Source organism: Xylaria bambusicola (genome assembly GCF_022495145.1).
Source record: "Xylaria bambusicola strain CBS 139988 unplaced genomic scaffold F5B22scaffold_12, whole genome shotgun sequence".
Lineage (NCBI taxonomy): Eukaryota > Fungi > Ascomycota > Sordariomycetes > Xylariales > Xylariaceae > Xylaria > Xylaria bambusicola.
This window is the reverse complement of record NW_025953565.1, coordinates 297,782-314,087: the sequence shown is the minus strand read 5'-3', so window position 1 is coordinate 314,087 and position 16,306 is coordinate 297,782. Positions and strand designations below refer to the sequence as shown.

Below are 16,306 nucleotides of genomic sequence, written 5' to 3'. Positions count from 1 at the left end.
AAGTAGTCTGATCAAGATTTCGAGGGACCCGCAAGATGGTTGTGACATGATGTACCTAGGCGATGTTTCATTGGTCTATGTGTATCTCCCTGTACATACTGTACCGCCACATGCAGGCACCTCGCTCAGCATATGTAAGTGCCTAGGTACATGTACATACTGGGAGGCTTCGATCAAAGTGCGTTCGATCTCAAGTTTTGCAGCGCTTGACGAACCGGGGTTAGCGCATCTACCGCTTTTGCTTAGACTCCTTTCCCACTCTCGTTGGTTAGGTAACTGGAGATTTAGTTGTACATCAAGGAGGCAAACGGAGACGAATCACAAACAGTCTACCAATGTCTTTCATCGTCGACAAGAGTCATGTCGCACAAGCTTCTACATAGTAGTAGAGTCTTGATACTCGGTGTAGTTACGTAGGTTAGGCGGAGAAAAATAAGACGTGTCAGTCAGTTCGATAGAGCTATGTGGATCGTATGGGGAACAAAATGGAACGGTTGAATCAAGTTTTCCCCCGTGTCTCGTTGTATGTGTTTTTACTCTCAACTAGGTATTCCGGAACACACGAGAAAACAGTCCAAGCTACTGGCTACATCTAGTTTAGCAGACGTGCTCAATCTTTTCAGGGTTCGTGTCACGCGGTCCCAAGTCTGTTTTCAAGACTCTTCCAAACAATTCCAGTAGCACCTCAAAGCAAATTTTGGTGATGGCCGGATCGTAGCGGCCTTTGCTGAGCTCGTCACGGATGAAAGCGTGTTGCGACCATGCGAACTCGTAGAAGCTGAACACGGTGCCAGCCTCTCGCAACTTAAGCCGGATAAGATCACGTCCAGCGTCCGGGACATGTGTGTCTTTGATACCCCATATCATCGCAACCTCTCCCTTGATCTCTTTGAGTCTGTCGATTGTATGGTGACTATCTGGCGGTGCTTCGGCTGACATGTTGGCCGCTTCATAAGGGCCCAATGTGCGGGAGTGCACATCAGTAGCAAAGTACGCGACGCAGGCACTGATTCGGGGGTCAAGCTGTAAGGTGCATAGAGTCAGCAAGGCTTTGTGATGGATATCCAACAGCCGCGGGTCATAGGAAGGGAGATATTACAGTAGCGCGCAAGGTGAGATGGCCACCTAAACACATGCCTGTGCTGCCTATCCGCCCAGAGCAAGTTGGCAGGCTGAGCAAGTAATCAACCACCTTGGAGGAGTCCTCATCATATGAGTGGAGGGTCTGTCAAAATGTAAGTAAAAGCAAATTCTCAGGTGAGGCATCTGCAATGCAACACTGCAGGCCTTACCTTTTTTATTTTCAGCGCATTCCCCAGGTCTGTTCCCGGCTATACAAAGTCAACGGTTGGCAAGTCACCATTACCAGGGAATAAATCATGACAAGATTCGGGGTATTATCGTACTACGTCGTATGCCAACGCCTCAGGCCCGACGAAATCATGATATGACGAGGGCGCCGCAACGATGTACCCTTGCCCAGCTATCTGACGAGCGAACCGCTCAACGGGGCCGGTTACTGGTTATTGAGCCGTTAGCAGGTGATATAGATAGAGCATCTGGGCCATATGCCATATCCAGATCATATGCTTGGTTTGAGCTGTATGTTAATCAGGGTAGCTTGGCAAGAACGCACGCACCTTGATAGATTTCGCTGAACAACACGACACCTGGGAAGCGTCTGTAGCACTGCGCGTTAGTCACTGCACGTGTCTTCTACAGTACGAATGGTTATTATTGTGAATACTTACGCCTCTGGATATTGAGGGACGGTCGGGTGGAAGACAAATATCCCTATTCTCTACTTAGTTGACCATGTTCTGGATCGAGTTCAGACGAACATGACATGACATGACATGACATACTCATGGATCCATCTTTCCCATCCGCCTTCGTCACAACATCGACAAAGCTTTCTTTGATCAGCATCTTCGAGATGGCTTGTTCCTGGTTTGACAAGATTTGGTTGACAATATCAAGGCAGTCGAGCAGAGTCAATGGCACACGCAGCCTACCTGTATATCTCCGAGTCCAGAGATATATGCATTTGTATATACCTAGGTAAGTATATATATATAGGTAGGAATGGATTAAAAGGGCAATTGTTGCCTCGGGTTTTACCCCACCATAGTGGTGCGATTCTCCCACTGTAAGTTTGGTTGTGTGAGGGGCTTGAGAGGGGCCAAATATGGGGCTTGCGTGATACCACGACGAAGCTTATACTAGGAGGTATCGTAGATATTGTTCTACCTATCCCAAACCACAACACTAGACATGCGTAATACCATTTATATATACCTACTTCAGTACAGCAAGTGCTTATAAGTGAGGCACCTGGGAACTCTGTAAAATCAGATTGACGATGCTCAAGAACCCTTCGCCTAGAATGAAGCCCTATCATGACGGTTAGCATAAAAGTACGACGACGTTGTGACTGTTTCAAACTCCAAGGGATTTACTCACAGATGCCAACACAATGAGGGGTGTGTCATCCTTCCCGAGACGCACTCTCCAATACCAGTTCATCAACCCACCAATGGTCCTCGCCAGGGTAAACGAGGGAACATTGTACATGCCTATCACACCAGTCAGTCCGGTGACGACCCCAAACGCGGTTCACAGCCAAGTTCACTTACCAACTGCAACGGCAATGCCTCCGGGGATGTATGCGTGCCACTTCCTCCCCATGCCTTTAATCCTCAGGACTGTAAAGACAGCGAATATGAGAGCAGCCCCCATCGCAAACTCACGTGCCATGAACGGCAACCCCTTGCCCGTGACGAGTCTCGCCGTAAAGATCCATACGAACGCAGTGGGTACCTGGAATAAGTCGCCAGGGACCTCGTACACGGCCGTATAGAGCCTGTAAATCCACGCACTGACTACAGCTCCAACCGTAGCACCAATGATCTGACCCCAAAACTGGGCCTTCGGAGCTGCACCCAGGAGGTGCCCCGTCTTGAGGTCCTGCATTAGGTCTCCCGCCTGCAGAGCCCCAGCTTCTGAGACAGCACCGGCAATGAGATTGATGAGCACGCTGGCTTTGTTGGTTTGTGGTATGATGAGCGCGAAGAAGAGCTGCGCAATCTTGCTGATGCCCGATACCGGATTCAAGTCCGTCTCGCCCAGCGCACGTACACCCATTATAGACAGTACCATGGCCATGAATACTGCGATGATGGTACCATATAACGGCACCAATTCTCCGAAAGTGATATGAATGCTGCCGATGCAGAAGAGAACCGAGAGAACTAGACCAATGCTAACGGTTTTTGTGCCCACCAACTGTTCTGGAGGGGCATCATCGTGGTCCCAAACCCTTCGGTCTACGTGTTCATGATGTGAATTTGACACACTACCTGGTCCGCCTCTGCTAGACGTCGAATGTCGGCTATCAATGGCTTCGTCGTTAGCAACAGCCGTATATCCACTAGGACGGCGTCGGAAAAGACCTTGCAAGCCACCGCGGTCATATTTTCGCTTCAGTGATATAAGTAACGCCGGCCCATATTCAAACAGAGGGCGCAAGGCGACGTGACCAAGACTAATGACCGCATCTGCTAACATGATGGCCAGCGAGGTCCAGACAATCCACCCTTTGCTCCCGGACTCCCAGTCGTTAATTGGTCCAGGTGCCCAACCCCGACTTTTCGCCAGTGGTGATAAGACACCCCATCCGATTACCGCGCCTAGCAGCATATGGATGGTGGTAGCTGGTCCCATGATGATACCCTGGCCGATGTAAGCGAAACTGGGGTTGAGGGTCCACAGCCAAGTCTCGGCCGCGACAGTGCCGAATATAGGAAGATTGCGCAGGATTGGAAAGAAGTATGTGCACAGTGTATAGATGCCCGAGATACCAAACGTAATCAGCAATAGCCTTATGTTAGCAGCCCAGGTCTGCTTCTTTGCGGAGGACGCGCAATGCTCTTCAGTTGCATCTTCGGACTCGAAAAGGGGTTGATTCTCCAGCGCTAGGCTTCCGAATGTAGCGGCTTTGGACGAGTCCAACGCTCCGCTGCTCTGAGTGCCTCCTTTGCCATGCAAGACGCCGATCAGCACTGCCGTGCTGAAACCACTTGGAAATTTCAGTTGTTCTCTTATGATGACTTGTCGTCGCCTGTTATGAATAGTCAGTGAGCTGTTGTAATTTCATAAGAGAAGATCAACTTACAAGGGGACTGCAAACACGACTCCAAAGTAACAAAGACCAAGGGACCAGATGATCAGCTTGCCCATGCTGAGAGTGATGGGACCCTGCTCAGAGGGCTTCAACAAGTATTCCATAGCCGGTAGCTATATCGAGTATAAGTTAGCAAGCTGTCATTTTTTTCATATGGAACAACACATAGATCCTCATCACATCCGGTCTCGCTTCTCAACAAGACTAGTCGCGGGTTCGGAAGGTTCGGGATGGGACTCACCACGCCGACAAAGCCACAACCAAGCGGCATAATAGCCATACCACCGGCGACAGATTGCACCAGGACGTTCTCAACGGGCGTGAATGGGAAGCTCAAATTGCGCGAGAGGGTACGGAAGATGCCGAAACCCAACAGACTCGCAGGCATGGTCATCATGCTAACCCAGCCAGTTTGGAGGCCGAAGTACATGTTGGAGAAGACGATGACAAGACCGACGAGCAAGCCAACGACGACGCCTCGAATGGTAAAATGACGGCCCTCGGGAAGGAACTTGACAGGCAGATCAGCCTCCCCGGAGGCCGTCGGCGGTCTCATCCGCTCGGCATCGTGCTCGACTTGGAGGTCATCATCTGGTATGGGCTCTAACACGGTCAATCCTCTATCGGGAGCCATGACGACGGCCGCGGTTCACGCCAATATGGCTCGACATGTACTACCGGTACTAACTACTAAAAGAGCTCATGAACCAACGCAAAGCACTTCAAATTATAAGATATCGTGATGATATATATATATATATATATATATGAGGATATGAAGAAAGAGAAGGAGAGATGATAGACCCATGCGATCGTCACGAGTACCTCGCCAGCCACAGATAGGTTTTACCACAGGTGATGTCCCCAAACGGGATGCCACCCTGAGCCACGCCGCTTTTAGCCAGAGCCTAGCCTGAGGCGAGCCTGAGCTGGCCCCGCTTTTGCGCAAGCCTAGCTGCATAACTGTCAGGGTATGGCCATTGTGGGTTGTAGGTATCTTCAATATATAGAAGCCGGGGCGGAAACGCTCCCGACTATAGTTCAATTATACGTCAGGCAATAGTATTCTCTTCAGACATCGTAGGATTTCGACATGCTTGGTTCGTGATGTATTATGGTTGTATACCATCAAATCTTCGCTAGAGGGTATGCGCACAGACAAGATAGATCTTAGCAAGTGTTACGAACCAACAGACGAAGTGACCTGTCGGCGAGACCAAGCGAACGAACAGCCCAGTAAGGGGTTGAGGATTGGACTGTGGCGAGCCAACAGTCAAGAAGGGGTCACGTGATAAATGCACTCGACTCACGGGGCTCACTCGGCACACAGGACTCACTTCGGGAGTGAGCCAACCAGGGACAGTGAGGATGGTGAGCCTAGACACAGGAGTGAAGGAAGGACGGTCTATATAATGAGAAGCATTTCCTATGTAGCTAGTCAGTCGGTCCTTACTTCACTATTCAATCTAAAAAACTATAGCCAGTTCTCGGAACCAGACTATGATAGGGGAGTAATCTCCTAACGACACTCAGTGACAATTGCACAGTTCATACTCAGATTTACCACGTCAGAACAACAACCCGAAGGCATCCTGCCTTGCGAATCTCAGCCAGTAAGTCGCCTCTGCAGCTAAGTGCTAACGATACGACACTCTATAGTGAGGATCGTTACAGCAAGCTTGCAAAAAGAAATATCAGGGTCGCGTTTTTTTAGCCTGAACTGCTAGCTGCAGAATAGCTTCACTAGAATTTACGAGGCATGTGGTTGTTAGTTAGAAATGTATAAATGAACAGAGAAGAATAGAAAATGTTAAAAAGTGCGACACTGACTTGTGGATTGCGTTAGTAGGCCTTAAATAACTAGGATAATTAATTTACATCCGATTGAGTCCCCTGAGAGGATAAGAATTAACACCAGCGAACAGGAAGGCGTGGATGACGCATTAGTTGAATAATGTGCTTATTCGTCTTGGGCTGGATGTGACTTATGGTGCTATGAGGTTCACTCCAACTATTGTACGCAGTGACAGCGCTCGCTTGCGAACAGCTGTACCAGGCCTCCTATTCTGCAGCAAACCAAGGGTGCTGCAACGCCTTCCGCGCCGTGATCCTTCGCAAAGGATCCATGCAGGTCATCTTGCAGACGAGATCCCTGAACTGGGGGTCCACCTGCTGCCACCTCCCAAAGGGCAGCCTCGGCTTCTCCTCGGTGAAAGTTTTGCAAAGTTCCTTAATACGCTCGACAAACGGATTATCTTCTCCCTGGTGATAAGCAATAAAGCCTTCGAAATCCTCCTCGTCGCTGGCGAAGTAGGACAGGTGGCGGCTGAGTATCAGCTTCGCCTGCTCCTCGGGGTAAGCACGGTTTGCCTTGTCTGAAAAGAACACCATGCTCCCTGTCCACGTGAATATTGCCTGAGTGCCTGCCATTCAGCATCCGTATGCTGTGTTTTCTGCCCATGGAAGAACTCACCACGATGGCAAAGGAGTAGATGTCTGATGGGGTGTTCTGGATTCCCCGAGCCCAAGCCTCCGGGCTTCGCCAGAAGTGATTCCCTGACAAGCGGTCTGTGAGGCCCTTGGCTTTGGGCGGAAGTATCACCGCAGCTTCCAGGTCGGTGATCTGGACGTTGCACCATTCAATGTTACCATTTTGCTGTTTGAAAGCATCCATCATGATGTTTGTAGGTTTGATATCTGTGAACTATGTTAGCACACATGTCACAACCTTGTAAGGGAGGCACTGACCGGTATGGATGATGTGCTCGTCGTGTAGATCAGCGAGACCGGTAAGAGCATCCCTTATGATGGCCTTTTTGGCGACCGAAGAAAGAGCTGCGGTGTCGACATGGAGCAGTCCTTTTTCGAGAAAGGGGAAGACGAACATATGCCGCTCAGGAATGCTATCCACAGCTGTTCGGACATGGCGAGAGCGCTCGACGTGTTTCTGTAGCGAAATAATATAGTCGAAGTCGCCTGGGATGATATCCTTGAGAATAAACTGCTTCCCATCATGTCTGAAATCGGGAGGTAGTTAGGATTTGCCGCCTTCTGGCCATGCACTGGACAGATCTCAAGGAAAGGGTCAACCTACGTCGCGCGGTATACACACCAAATCCTCCCAGCGGCAGGTCGCTCCGAAAGCACTTCGTCAATGATATAGCACTTGTCCAGAGATGACTTGAGTTGCAATCCCCTGGGCAAGGGCTGCTGTCCGATGGCGGACGTAGAAGTGGGGATAAAGGCTGAAGACATGCTGACAAATCGATAGAAACAGTGTGTTACCTTTCGAGGCGAGTTTTGTGCCCGAGAAAGAGGGAGTGAAGGGAGAACAGAGAACTGTGAAAGTGACGGAAGATGGAGATGAAGCGTCCGCGCAGATAATGGGACTGCGCGGGGTCCCATGGCAAAGTACCTGCTCAAGTAGAGAGATGATGTGGATGGATGGTGGTTTTGCTGGGTAAAAATTTATGTTGGGTGAAGTGCATGATAAATGGTAATAACCCCATCAATGTGGGATAGCTCATGCACCTACCTGTGCTGTTATATAGTGTAGCTTATAATTCTAAATGAGGCAAATGAATCATCACAATCACACCGAGGACATGGCGAGCGCTATCAAATGTGGCGTAGGGATGAGCTTTTAAATAGGCGTCTGTCTTCGTTCATTACCTATGTCTGCGATGTCTTCTTCCTACAGACGGATATGGCAGACTTCTTTCAGTCGGTGATGTATCTAGCTAATTCCCAAGCTGTTGAAGGCAACGTATACACACTTGTCAAAAATGACCCAATACAAACTCATACTCCAAACATCTGGAAGGTATCTTTCATGTCCTGTAAATGCTTTTGCTGTGCGGACTGCATATTCTCTTCCTGCTCTTCGAATAGTGCCTGTAGCTGAGCCAATTCCTCTGCGGATACTCCCCGGGACTCGAACAGTAATTGGACCTTGAATTTGAAGGCTCAGAATTTGTTCCTCCTAATGAGCCTGTTCTCCTCATGTACAGACTCTAAATGTTCTGATAGACCGGCACGGATAGTCGTACTCGCGCGGGAGGACATGGGGGGGGGGGGATCTGGAGGGCGATGTGTTCTTGTCGGCGACGTGTAGGGGGCGGGGCTTTCATGTGGGCTAATAGCAATCCGACTGCCGGATGAAGCGGTATCATCCTCTTCTTGTTCCCTAGGTTGGTGGACAAAGTCCAGCAGAGGCTCGCGAAAATCCCGGTGACAGTTAGGGCAGCTTGCACCCGTCATTGCCCAGGTACAAATGCATTCGGTGTGAAACCAGTGGCCGCACGGCAGTTTGAGGACTTCTTCTCCCGTTGGTATAAACTCCAAACAGCAGAAACAATCAAGGCCTCTGCGTATGTAGCCGAGCTTCCCTTCTCCCACCACCAGGCGAGGGAAGGCCAATATATCATGTTGTGGAATTTCGACTGGCAAATTCTCAAAGACCCGATCCTCTTCTCTCATCTCAGGCTCCATGATGATATGACTGGGAGCCCACCCTCTCTTGTGCTGACCCGTGATGTTGGTGATGCGGGAGATTGGGTGCGTGTGGGTGGGTGAGTGGGAGAAGAAGAGGAAATCCCAGATGGTGGGCTTGCGAGAGAATAAATACCTGTGGAAAATATAACTTCAAAAAGTGAAAGGGAAGGCGCAAGGTTGCCTGGACCAAAGTACCTCCCAATGTACTCCTGCCCTCTCTTAATTCTAACAAACAATGTCATTCAATTATACCACAGTTACATAGGTGATCATACTATGGTTATATAGTCATCATAAGCTTGGTGATATTATGCTTACACCACATGTTAAATCAGTACTCATCACTAAACTAAACTAAGAATAAATCCTAGACCAGTGTTGAGAATAAATTTGAATTCCACATTGCTAAATTGGTATCAAGTATTCATAACATAACTTCAAAAGCCACAAGCAGCAGCTCAACACAGCAAAGAGCATGTCCACCACGAAGAAGAGGACATGGGGCAGATCATGTATGAAAGGAAGGCAGTTACTAAGCCTCGTGACTCTTGATACAACCCCCTGTCTACGATTCGCATTGAACAGCTTCGTAAAGTAGTTATACATCAAGCTGCAGACAACAGACATCATCTCAAAAGCGTGTTCCAGACAGTAAAGCTGAGCTCAAAGTTTTCTTCATACATCGTATTGTCCAGGTTGGACTCGTTCAGACACGCAATCACAAAGCTCTCGTAGTTTATCTCGTGCCACTCAAAGTTGGTCTTCCTAAGCCTCCCCCTCAGCGGCAAGCGGACTGAGAATCTCACAGCCTTGCGCGAAGAAAATCCGCGCAGGCCGGTCCGTTTCATTAAGGATTGAATAAGTATTTCCTACACGGGGTTTTCGTTAGCTTTTCATTCTTGATATCAAATGCCAACTGAAACGCAGAAGCGTAAGTAGACAACATGGGGAGGTAAGACGAACCTCTAGGTACGAAGAACATGCCACCATTGGCGATGCCGAATTCTGTCTGGGCAATAGTCACCTGGACGTTGCCGGTGTGCACGAAGAAGACCATATGTCTCATGCGTGTGTTCTTGGTCCTTTTCTCGGCGCCCGGGGGTAAGTCCACGACACCGGCGCCGAAGAACGGCAGCGTGAGCGTCTTTGCGAATTTGAACGTTGCGTCCTTGATATCTTTGAGTTGAATGGCCTGTTCCGAGATGGCTAATTCTTCTATCTCGATCTCAACCTGGTCATCTTCCTCTGGTGGTTCGAGCTCGTGTTCTGGCTGCCATAAGACCACTTCGCCTGCCACACGTCCGGGGTCGAATTCCCAGTCATCGCGTTCTACTTCTTCTTCTACCACAGTTGGTGGTCGTCGCCCTGGTTTTCGTCCAGTTGCGGGTCGTCCACGACGCCTGGTTCCCGGCTCTTCGCTCTCTTCTGCGCGTACGACACCCTTCACGCTGCGCATTTTAAAGTGTCGTTTGCCAGAGTCTTCAAAAAGATTTTCTTGATCTTCATCATATTCAATATGGTCGCCCTTCCACCATTCAAGTGGCTTAAATGAAGCCCGACCAGATCGCGTTGTCCTCATGGCGGCAGTTTCTTCGCGCCGTAGAGTCACAAGGCCACGACTCTTGGGGAGTGGCGGACCATGCTGAATCACGGGCGAATCAACGCTGACGCCTGAAGATTTCCGCTTTCGTCCCGGTTTGCTCTTCTCCTTAACTGGCGCGGATTTTGATGCAGGGCCCTTCTCAGCTTTGACGGCTTTTGCCGACGTCTTCTGGCGCTTTGCGTCCCTTAATTCAGCACTGTCGTCCTCGACATCTTCCGTAGAAGTTCTTGCCTTTCTCCCACGTTTGGAGGCTTTAGGTGGAGGGTTAGGGTCAGCGGGGGAGGCTGCCTCTCTCTCTGGCTTGGAAGTGGCCTTTGGCCGACCTTTTCTCTTCTTTACAGGCTCTTCATCCTCTTCGGCCGCTTCCACTTGGGCATCATCCAATGAGGTATCCACTGGCTCGTCATTCCCCTTTTCTACGGTAGTTTTAGGCTTACGCCCTCTACGCCCTGGGGGAGGTTTTGATTTATTTGCGGATTTAGTCTCTTGGACGATAGGAGCCTCCTCTTCCTCCTCAACTTCCTCCTCAGGTTCTTCGGGGAGATCATCCTCTACATAACCTCCATCATCAACCGCACCGGCATCAAGCAATTCTAGATGCTCATCTTCATCCTCCTCCTCTTCAGGTTCATCTTCAATATGATTGGGAGGATCAGAAGAGAAGATAGACTGCTCGGTAGAACGGCTGGGTTGCGCAGGGATAATCTTTCGCACTTTGTGGTGGCCATTGGTGGTGGCCTTAGCTTGACTACTAGCAGCCATTGTTTGGTCTTGTGAACTCTTTGAGAAATCCAGTCTGCGTTTCACCTCTGGCTTGGGGCTTCGTTCACGCTCTGTGACAATGGTCCCTCTTGTTGGTGAAGATGTAGGCTGTAGATGAGGATTATGGCGAGCAGGTGACTTGAGATTTGTCTTGATGGGTGATCGAGCGCGTGGAAGGGACGGCCGGCTTTGTTGAAGTTTGCGTGTTGTCGCTGGACCAAGTTCTGAGCCTGTACCAACATAAGCCCAGTCAGTTCATATGCACTGTTTGCATCTTGCTCCATTGCGATTCACCACCTACCGTCATCAATTTCCATGTCCTGCTCATCCTGTTCGTCCTCTGATACTGCGGGATTCCGGCCATTAGTCGCATCTAGCAGTTCTCTATCGGGCGAAGAGAATAGATTGTCCAGCTCCTCAAAGCCATGTTCGTCGCGTCGGCCATTGTCTGGTATTGTGATTCCCGTTTTCCTAGTTCACCATGGTCAACTTGGCAGGTCACAAGGAAGATGCGCATAATCTAGTTACCTTCCGACTTTGCCTAGAGCAAATACATGCTCGTTCTGCGACTGGGTTTGCCGGCGCTGCACTGAGCCGCGAGGCGCCATGGCTGCTTGCGCTGAAGATTGTGTTCGCTCTGATCTGTCGCAAAGCTAGCGCCTAAAGCTTGGGTGTTCAGAAACTATACTGAATGTTCTCAACAGCAACGAACACCGACACAGGCTAAGAATACACCAAATCGTGTGTGGTTCACAATGGCAAGGCTTAGGTGAATGTGTAGCTGGTGGGGAGGATGATGAATGAATGCCGCAATCCATTCAGTGGGTGGGATGGCAATGTACACAGAGCACCCAGCGGCCTTGTTTACTTGTCTCCCTTTTCGGGCTGTTAATTGGCCTTGTCCGTACAGCGGGACGCTACTTCCACATTTGGCAGTCTTTAGAGACGCGCCTAAGAATTTGGGCGACGCGTTCACTATAACTGCCCGCTAGACATCGCCCTACAGATTTCAGGTGGGTCAGCCACCTACCCCTACCTATTAACTAGTATCTTGACCTAGAATACATAGCATCAACCACGATATAAATGACACAGCCTTACTTTCTACACTGTACTTTGACACTGAGATATAGGCCGGAGGTCTCGAGCCTTCAATTGTGGAAAATAGAATCAAATTGAGCTGTCTAGGAAAGAAGAAACCCCCTACCTACCTTCTCCCAACACCCCACCACCACATAGTAAATTACAGCAAAACCAAGCCAAAGGCGAGACGAGACACAGCAAAATCATGGAAGACACACAAATGGACGAGGGCAATATTGCCCTCGAGACGCCCGTACCCGACGTATTCGTGCCACCATCCATCCACCACGGCACGACAATCCGCGGCGAATCATACACGCACTTCTCGCCCGTGCCCCCATCCCTCGCAGCCAACGAGTCCGACTCATCAACAGGCGTACCCTGCGTCCTCGGCGTCGACGAGGCCGGCCGCGGCCCCGTGCTCGGGCCGATGGTCTACGGCGTCTTCTACCTGCCGATCCCACAATCGGAGCCCCTGTTAAAAGAAACACACCACTTCGACGACTCCAAGGTCCTGACGCCAGCCGTCCGCTCCTCGCTTATGGGGTCCCTCTGCACAGCGGACACAGATCTGCACGAGACATGCGGCTGGGCCATCTCGAGCCTGTCGGCGCGCGACATCGGCGCGAACATGATGCGGCCCGGGGGCGCCACGTACAATCTCAACGCGCAGGCCATGGACGCCACGGCGGCCCTGATCCAGGGCGTCATGGCGCGCGGCGTCAACGTCCGCGAGATCTACGTCGACACCATCGGCCAGCCCGCGACCTACCAGAAGCGTCTCGAGAGCGTCTTCCCCACCGTCAAGATCACCGTGGCCAAGAAGGCCGATAGCTTGTATCCCTGTGTCAGTGCGGCCAGTGTCTGCGCCAAAGTCACGCGCGACGCCGCGCTCGAGGTCCTTTACGAAGCCTGGGTGAAGAATGGCAAGGAGCAAAATGCGGATGGAGACGAGGCAGCCGAGGTTCTATCCTGGGGTTCCGGATATCCGTCCGACGCGCGGTGCGTAGCCTGGTTGAAACAGAATATGCATCCCATCTTTGGCTGGGGGCCAGAGTGCAGATTTAGTTGGGGTACGGCGAAGGATATGCTAGAAGCGAAAGGTGGTGTCAAAGTGGAATGGCCCGCCGACGATGATGAGTCCACAAGTCGCTTGACAGATTTCTTCGCCGCCAGCGGCGATAGGGAAAAGGACGCCGACGAGCTCGGCACATGGTTTGGGACTCCGGCCGGGCTGGAAGCATTTTGATTGGTACATAAACTTTTGCATTTATCATGGCGTTTGGACATATGGTACTGTACTTCTGGCATTATGGACAGTCTGGCTTTTAAGCGGTCGTCCCTGACATCAACATTACATGTGTATACTATGATTCTGCATCATACCCTCATATGCAATCCGAACCTATGCGTACATTCGTGCTCTAATTAGAAATCGTCATCATCATCATTCGCAGCCGGGCGGGCCTTCTTGCCACGGCTATCCAGGGTGTCCAGACTGATTGAGCTGTTTTCCCGAGCGGGCATGGCGATAGCCTGACGAGCCGTCTCATTGTTCTCCAGAAACTCCCGAAGTCGCTGCTTTCCAATTTCGATAGCTTGGTTCCAAGCCGCGCTGCTCATCTGCATCATTGGGCCCAGCAAATTCAAGTTGTAGGCGACATAGGTTCCTCCAGCTATGATGATAAGGAGCAAGAAGAGAATGGGGTTGCGTAGGACTAGACAACGTCAGTAAAAAGAAAGGCGCGGCTCGCTTTTAACAGCTCCAAACTTACCGGTCAATAACTCGTTCCAACCCAGCGCTAGCAATACGCCATAGAAATACAATGGCACTTGAGTAATTCCGCCAATAGCACTTCGTTTAGCCTCGACGTATACACCATCGGCCATCTTCTTGAACCGCACCACTAGATCTTGTCGCTTGCCTTCGCTCAAAACCGTCATTTCTTCTTCGAGACTCTTGCCGTCCTCTTCATCAATGCCGCCAATAGGAGCTAAGTCATCTTCATCTTCAGGCTCCACCCCAGGAGGCTGATGACCGACAAAGGCAGGCAGATCCGGTGGGGCATAGGTAGTAGAGAGTCGGAATCTGGAGAGAAGGGGAATGAGAGTAAGAGTTGACTCCCGTGCCCGGGTGTAGATACCCTCAATGTCATCGGCAGGTCGCCATATCCGTGGGACTCCAGCTTCATCGTATCTGAACTTATCCTCGAAATTCTCGCGGAGCTTGAGCAGAATGTTTCCCTCCATAACTTCTTCGTCGACCTTTTCCCTCAAAGCAACCCAACTTTTGCGTCTAAGGCGCCAAAGTCCAACCTCGACTTCGGCCTCACTTGCCTCAAAGCTCCTTGCTCGATCGGTGAAGCGAGTTTCAGCTTCTTTGACGATGGAGATAAAGACATTCCAAATGCGATCCCACAAATCTTTCTCTGTAGGCGGGTTTTCACCTTCCTCTGGCGCACCGGATCCGCCTCTCCCTGATCCAAGCTTGTTGAATTCAAGACCTACGGCATCGCCCAACCGTGACTTGACCCATCGTTCAACACGTGTAGCAAGTCTCCGCATCTCTTCTTTGCGCAAGCGGGCACTAACTTCATCAAGTTCCTTTTCGAAAAGAGCAAGCTGTGGGTCAAAGTTGGTCCACGCAACACCGGGAATAGCCAGATTCTGAACCTCGGTCTTGAATTGACTCAAACACTTCTTCTTTTCGGTAGCGACAATCTCTGCAAACTCGTAGGCCGCTCCTGATTTTTGGCCAATTTTTACAGCACCAGAGACAGCATCGCTAAAAGAGGATACACCGGACTTGTGTGCTGCCGTGAGCTGACCCTGGTATAGGGCTTTTAGTCGTTGATCGATCTTGCCTTCAAGTTCCGTGCGTTTACGAGCATAAACCGCCTTGTGATATCTACTAGCTTGCGTTTCAAACGCCTTGACGCATTTTTCCCTAGTTTGTTTTCCGGTCCCGCCGAGGTCTGCCAACACAAGTGGCTTACCAATGCGAGAAGCTTCGGCTTGTTGTTCCTCAAGCGGGACGATAGCAGCATCAAATGAGACCAAAACCTCTCGAGAGATCTCATCGCAACGGAATTGCGCAAGAAGTTCCTGCTGTGTGGGGAGATCGAGATCTTTGTTGTTGACAATCTGGTCCCAAACACCTTCGGCGTATACAGAGAAACCATCGGCCGGAATTCTCCGATGATACTCAGCCAGGAAAACGCCCCCGTCGAGTTCTTGTTCTCCATGCTCTAGTTGCGTTTTTGAATTACGGCTCCCAGGAACGAACCGTTTACCCAATTTCTTCACCTCGTCGGTGAACTTATCTGGCTGTAGGATCTTATGCGGTAGGGCAGCAAAAGCAAAATCAAAATAATCTTCAATGCGGGCTTTTTCTAGGCCCTGTGGCTTCGCTATAGATGACCAGATTTTCGTAAGATCTTGGATTAGCGTATTTCGAAGGTTGGCTAGCGGTGTGTTACCGATGTGATCACGAATCACAAAGAATAATAGGGACCTTGGAGTGGACCTAGCTAAGGTGTCAGCACCTGAATCTTGTTTCTTTCCCTGCCTCCCAGAACATACTGTCTGTCCTTAAGGAATAGCTGTAGATTGACCTCGAACACAGTCTTCAGGAGGCCCATGTTAGCACCCTGGTATAGACCAACCTGGTGTTCCCAGATGTTAACGATTAGGACCTCGCTGGTCGCCAGAGCAAACAGTGCGCTCTTTCTCTCAAAGTCCTGGTCCTCGCCTCGCTCGCGTCCATCGGTACCCTCAACATCCATGACGAGGATGTTGTCAGTCATAGAGGCCGTCTTATTTTTGGACATCCATATTCCCTTGGTAGTCTGACGGCGCTCCGTCTCGGACATGACATTGAAGCTGGTTCCGAAGAGGTTATTTAGTAGGGTGGACTTTCCGGTCGACTGGGAGCCGAAAACAGAAATCAGGTGGTAGTTGAAGCCGGCGTCGGCAACCTCGGTGGCTTGTAAGTATGAAGTCAGGTTAGAGCTATTAAGTTGTCGCACATATGGTTAGTAGCGGAATAGACGACGAAGTAGAAGGCGGGCGGCGCACTTGAACTCTTTATCTTCGTCAATGACTTGAACGCCATGGTCATATTGCGCCTTGGTGGGCGCATCGCCGACTGCGGCAAAATGGCCGTTCATTCTGGCGGCGGT

General features: G+C 50.4%; 7 protein-coding genes across 7 annotated transcripts; 1 reads left to right on the top strand and 6 right to left on the bottom strand.

The window, feature by feature from the left end:
- Positions 1-497: 497 nt before the first annotated feature.
- On the bottom strand, positions 498-2,397 carry F5B22DRAFT_63549 (dienelactone hydrolase). The gene is made up of 7 exons (XM_047977153.1): positions 1,866-2,397; positions 1,752-1,794; positions 1,641-1,681; positions 1,407-1,519; positions 1,293-1,331; positions 1,100-1,225; positions 498-1,023 (listed from the first exon to the last, which is right to left on the bottom strand). The coding sequence occupies exons 1-7, from the start codon at positions 1,927-1,929 to the stop codon at positions 598-600; spliced, it is 852 nt and encodes a 283-aa protein (XP_047832561.1). The 5' UTR covers positions 1,930-2,397; the 3' UTR covers positions 498-597.
- Positions 2,060-4,952, bottom strand: F5B22DRAFT_599271 (OPT oligopeptide transporter protein-domain-containing protein). The gene is made up of 5 exons (XM_047974441.1): positions 4,425-4,952; positions 4,175-4,296; positions 2,637-4,120; positions 2,464-2,576; positions 2,060-2,394 (listed from the first exon to the last, which is right to left on the bottom strand). Exons 1-5 carry the CDS (start codon positions 4,815-4,817, stop codon positions 2,320-2,322), a joined length of 2,187 nt encoding a protein of 728 aa, XP_047832560.1. The 5' UTR covers positions 4,818-4,952; the 3' UTR covers positions 2,060-2,319.
- Positions 4,953-6,244: 1,292 nt separating this feature from the next.
- Positions 6,245-7,438, bottom strand: F5B22DRAFT_644761 (kinase-like domain-containing protein; the record flags this gene model as incomplete). The annotated part of the gene is made up of 4 exons (XM_047978481.1): positions 6,245-6,598; positions 6,657-6,880; positions 6,932-7,200; positions 7,278-7,438. 4 exons carry the CDS (start codon positions 7,436-7,438, stop codon positions 6,245-6,247), a joined length of 1,008 nt encoding a protein of 335 aa, XP_047832559.1.
- A 322-nt stretch (positions 7,439-7,760) lies between these two features.
- Positions 7,761-8,785, bottom strand: F5B22DRAFT_599265 (uncharacterized protein). Its single transcript, XM_047974440.1, has one exon. It carries the CDS (start codon positions 8,672-8,674, stop codon positions 8,150-8,152), a length of 525 nt encoding a protein of 174 aa, XP_047832558.1. The 5' UTR covers positions 8,675-8,785; the 3' UTR covers positions 7,761-8,149.
- Positions 8,786-8,964: 179 nt separating this feature from the next.
- F5B22DRAFT_599264 (Mif2/CENP-C like-domain-containing protein) lies at positions 8,965-11,895 on the bottom strand. The gene is made up of 4 exons (XM_047974439.1): positions 11,571-11,895; positions 11,344-11,513; positions 9,641-11,272; positions 8,965-9,546 (listed from the first exon to the last, which is right to left on the bottom strand). Exons 1-4 carry the CDS (start codon positions 11,648-11,650, stop codon positions 9,443-9,445), a joined length of 1,986 nt encoding a protein of 661 aa, XP_047832557.1. The 5' UTR covers positions 11,651-11,895; the 3' UTR covers positions 8,965-9,442.
- Positions 11,896-12,036: 141 nt separating this feature from the next.
- Positions 12,037-13,614, top strand: F5B22DRAFT_63482 (ribonuclease H2 subunit A). The gene is made up of 2 exons (XM_047977041.1): positions 12,037-12,055; positions 12,112-13,614. The coding sequence occupies exon 2, from the start codon at positions 12,331-12,333 to the stop codon at positions 13,372-13,374; it is 1,044 nt and encodes a 347-aa protein (XP_047832556.1). The 5' UTR covers positions 12,037-12,055; positions 12,112-12,330; the 3' UTR covers positions 13,375-13,614.
- On the bottom strand, positions 13,554-16,294 carry F5B22DRAFT_644757 (RHD3/Sey1; the record flags this gene model as incomplete). Its single annotated transcript, XM_047978480.1, has 4 exons — positions 13,554-13,843; positions 13,901-15,651; positions 15,708-16,136; positions 16,203-16,294. The coding sequence occupies 4 exons, from the start codon at positions 16,292-16,294 to the stop codon at positions 13,554-13,556; spliced, it is 2,562 nt and encodes an 853-aa protein (XP_047832555.1).
- Between the last annotated feature and the right edge of the window lie 12 nt (positions 16,295-16,306).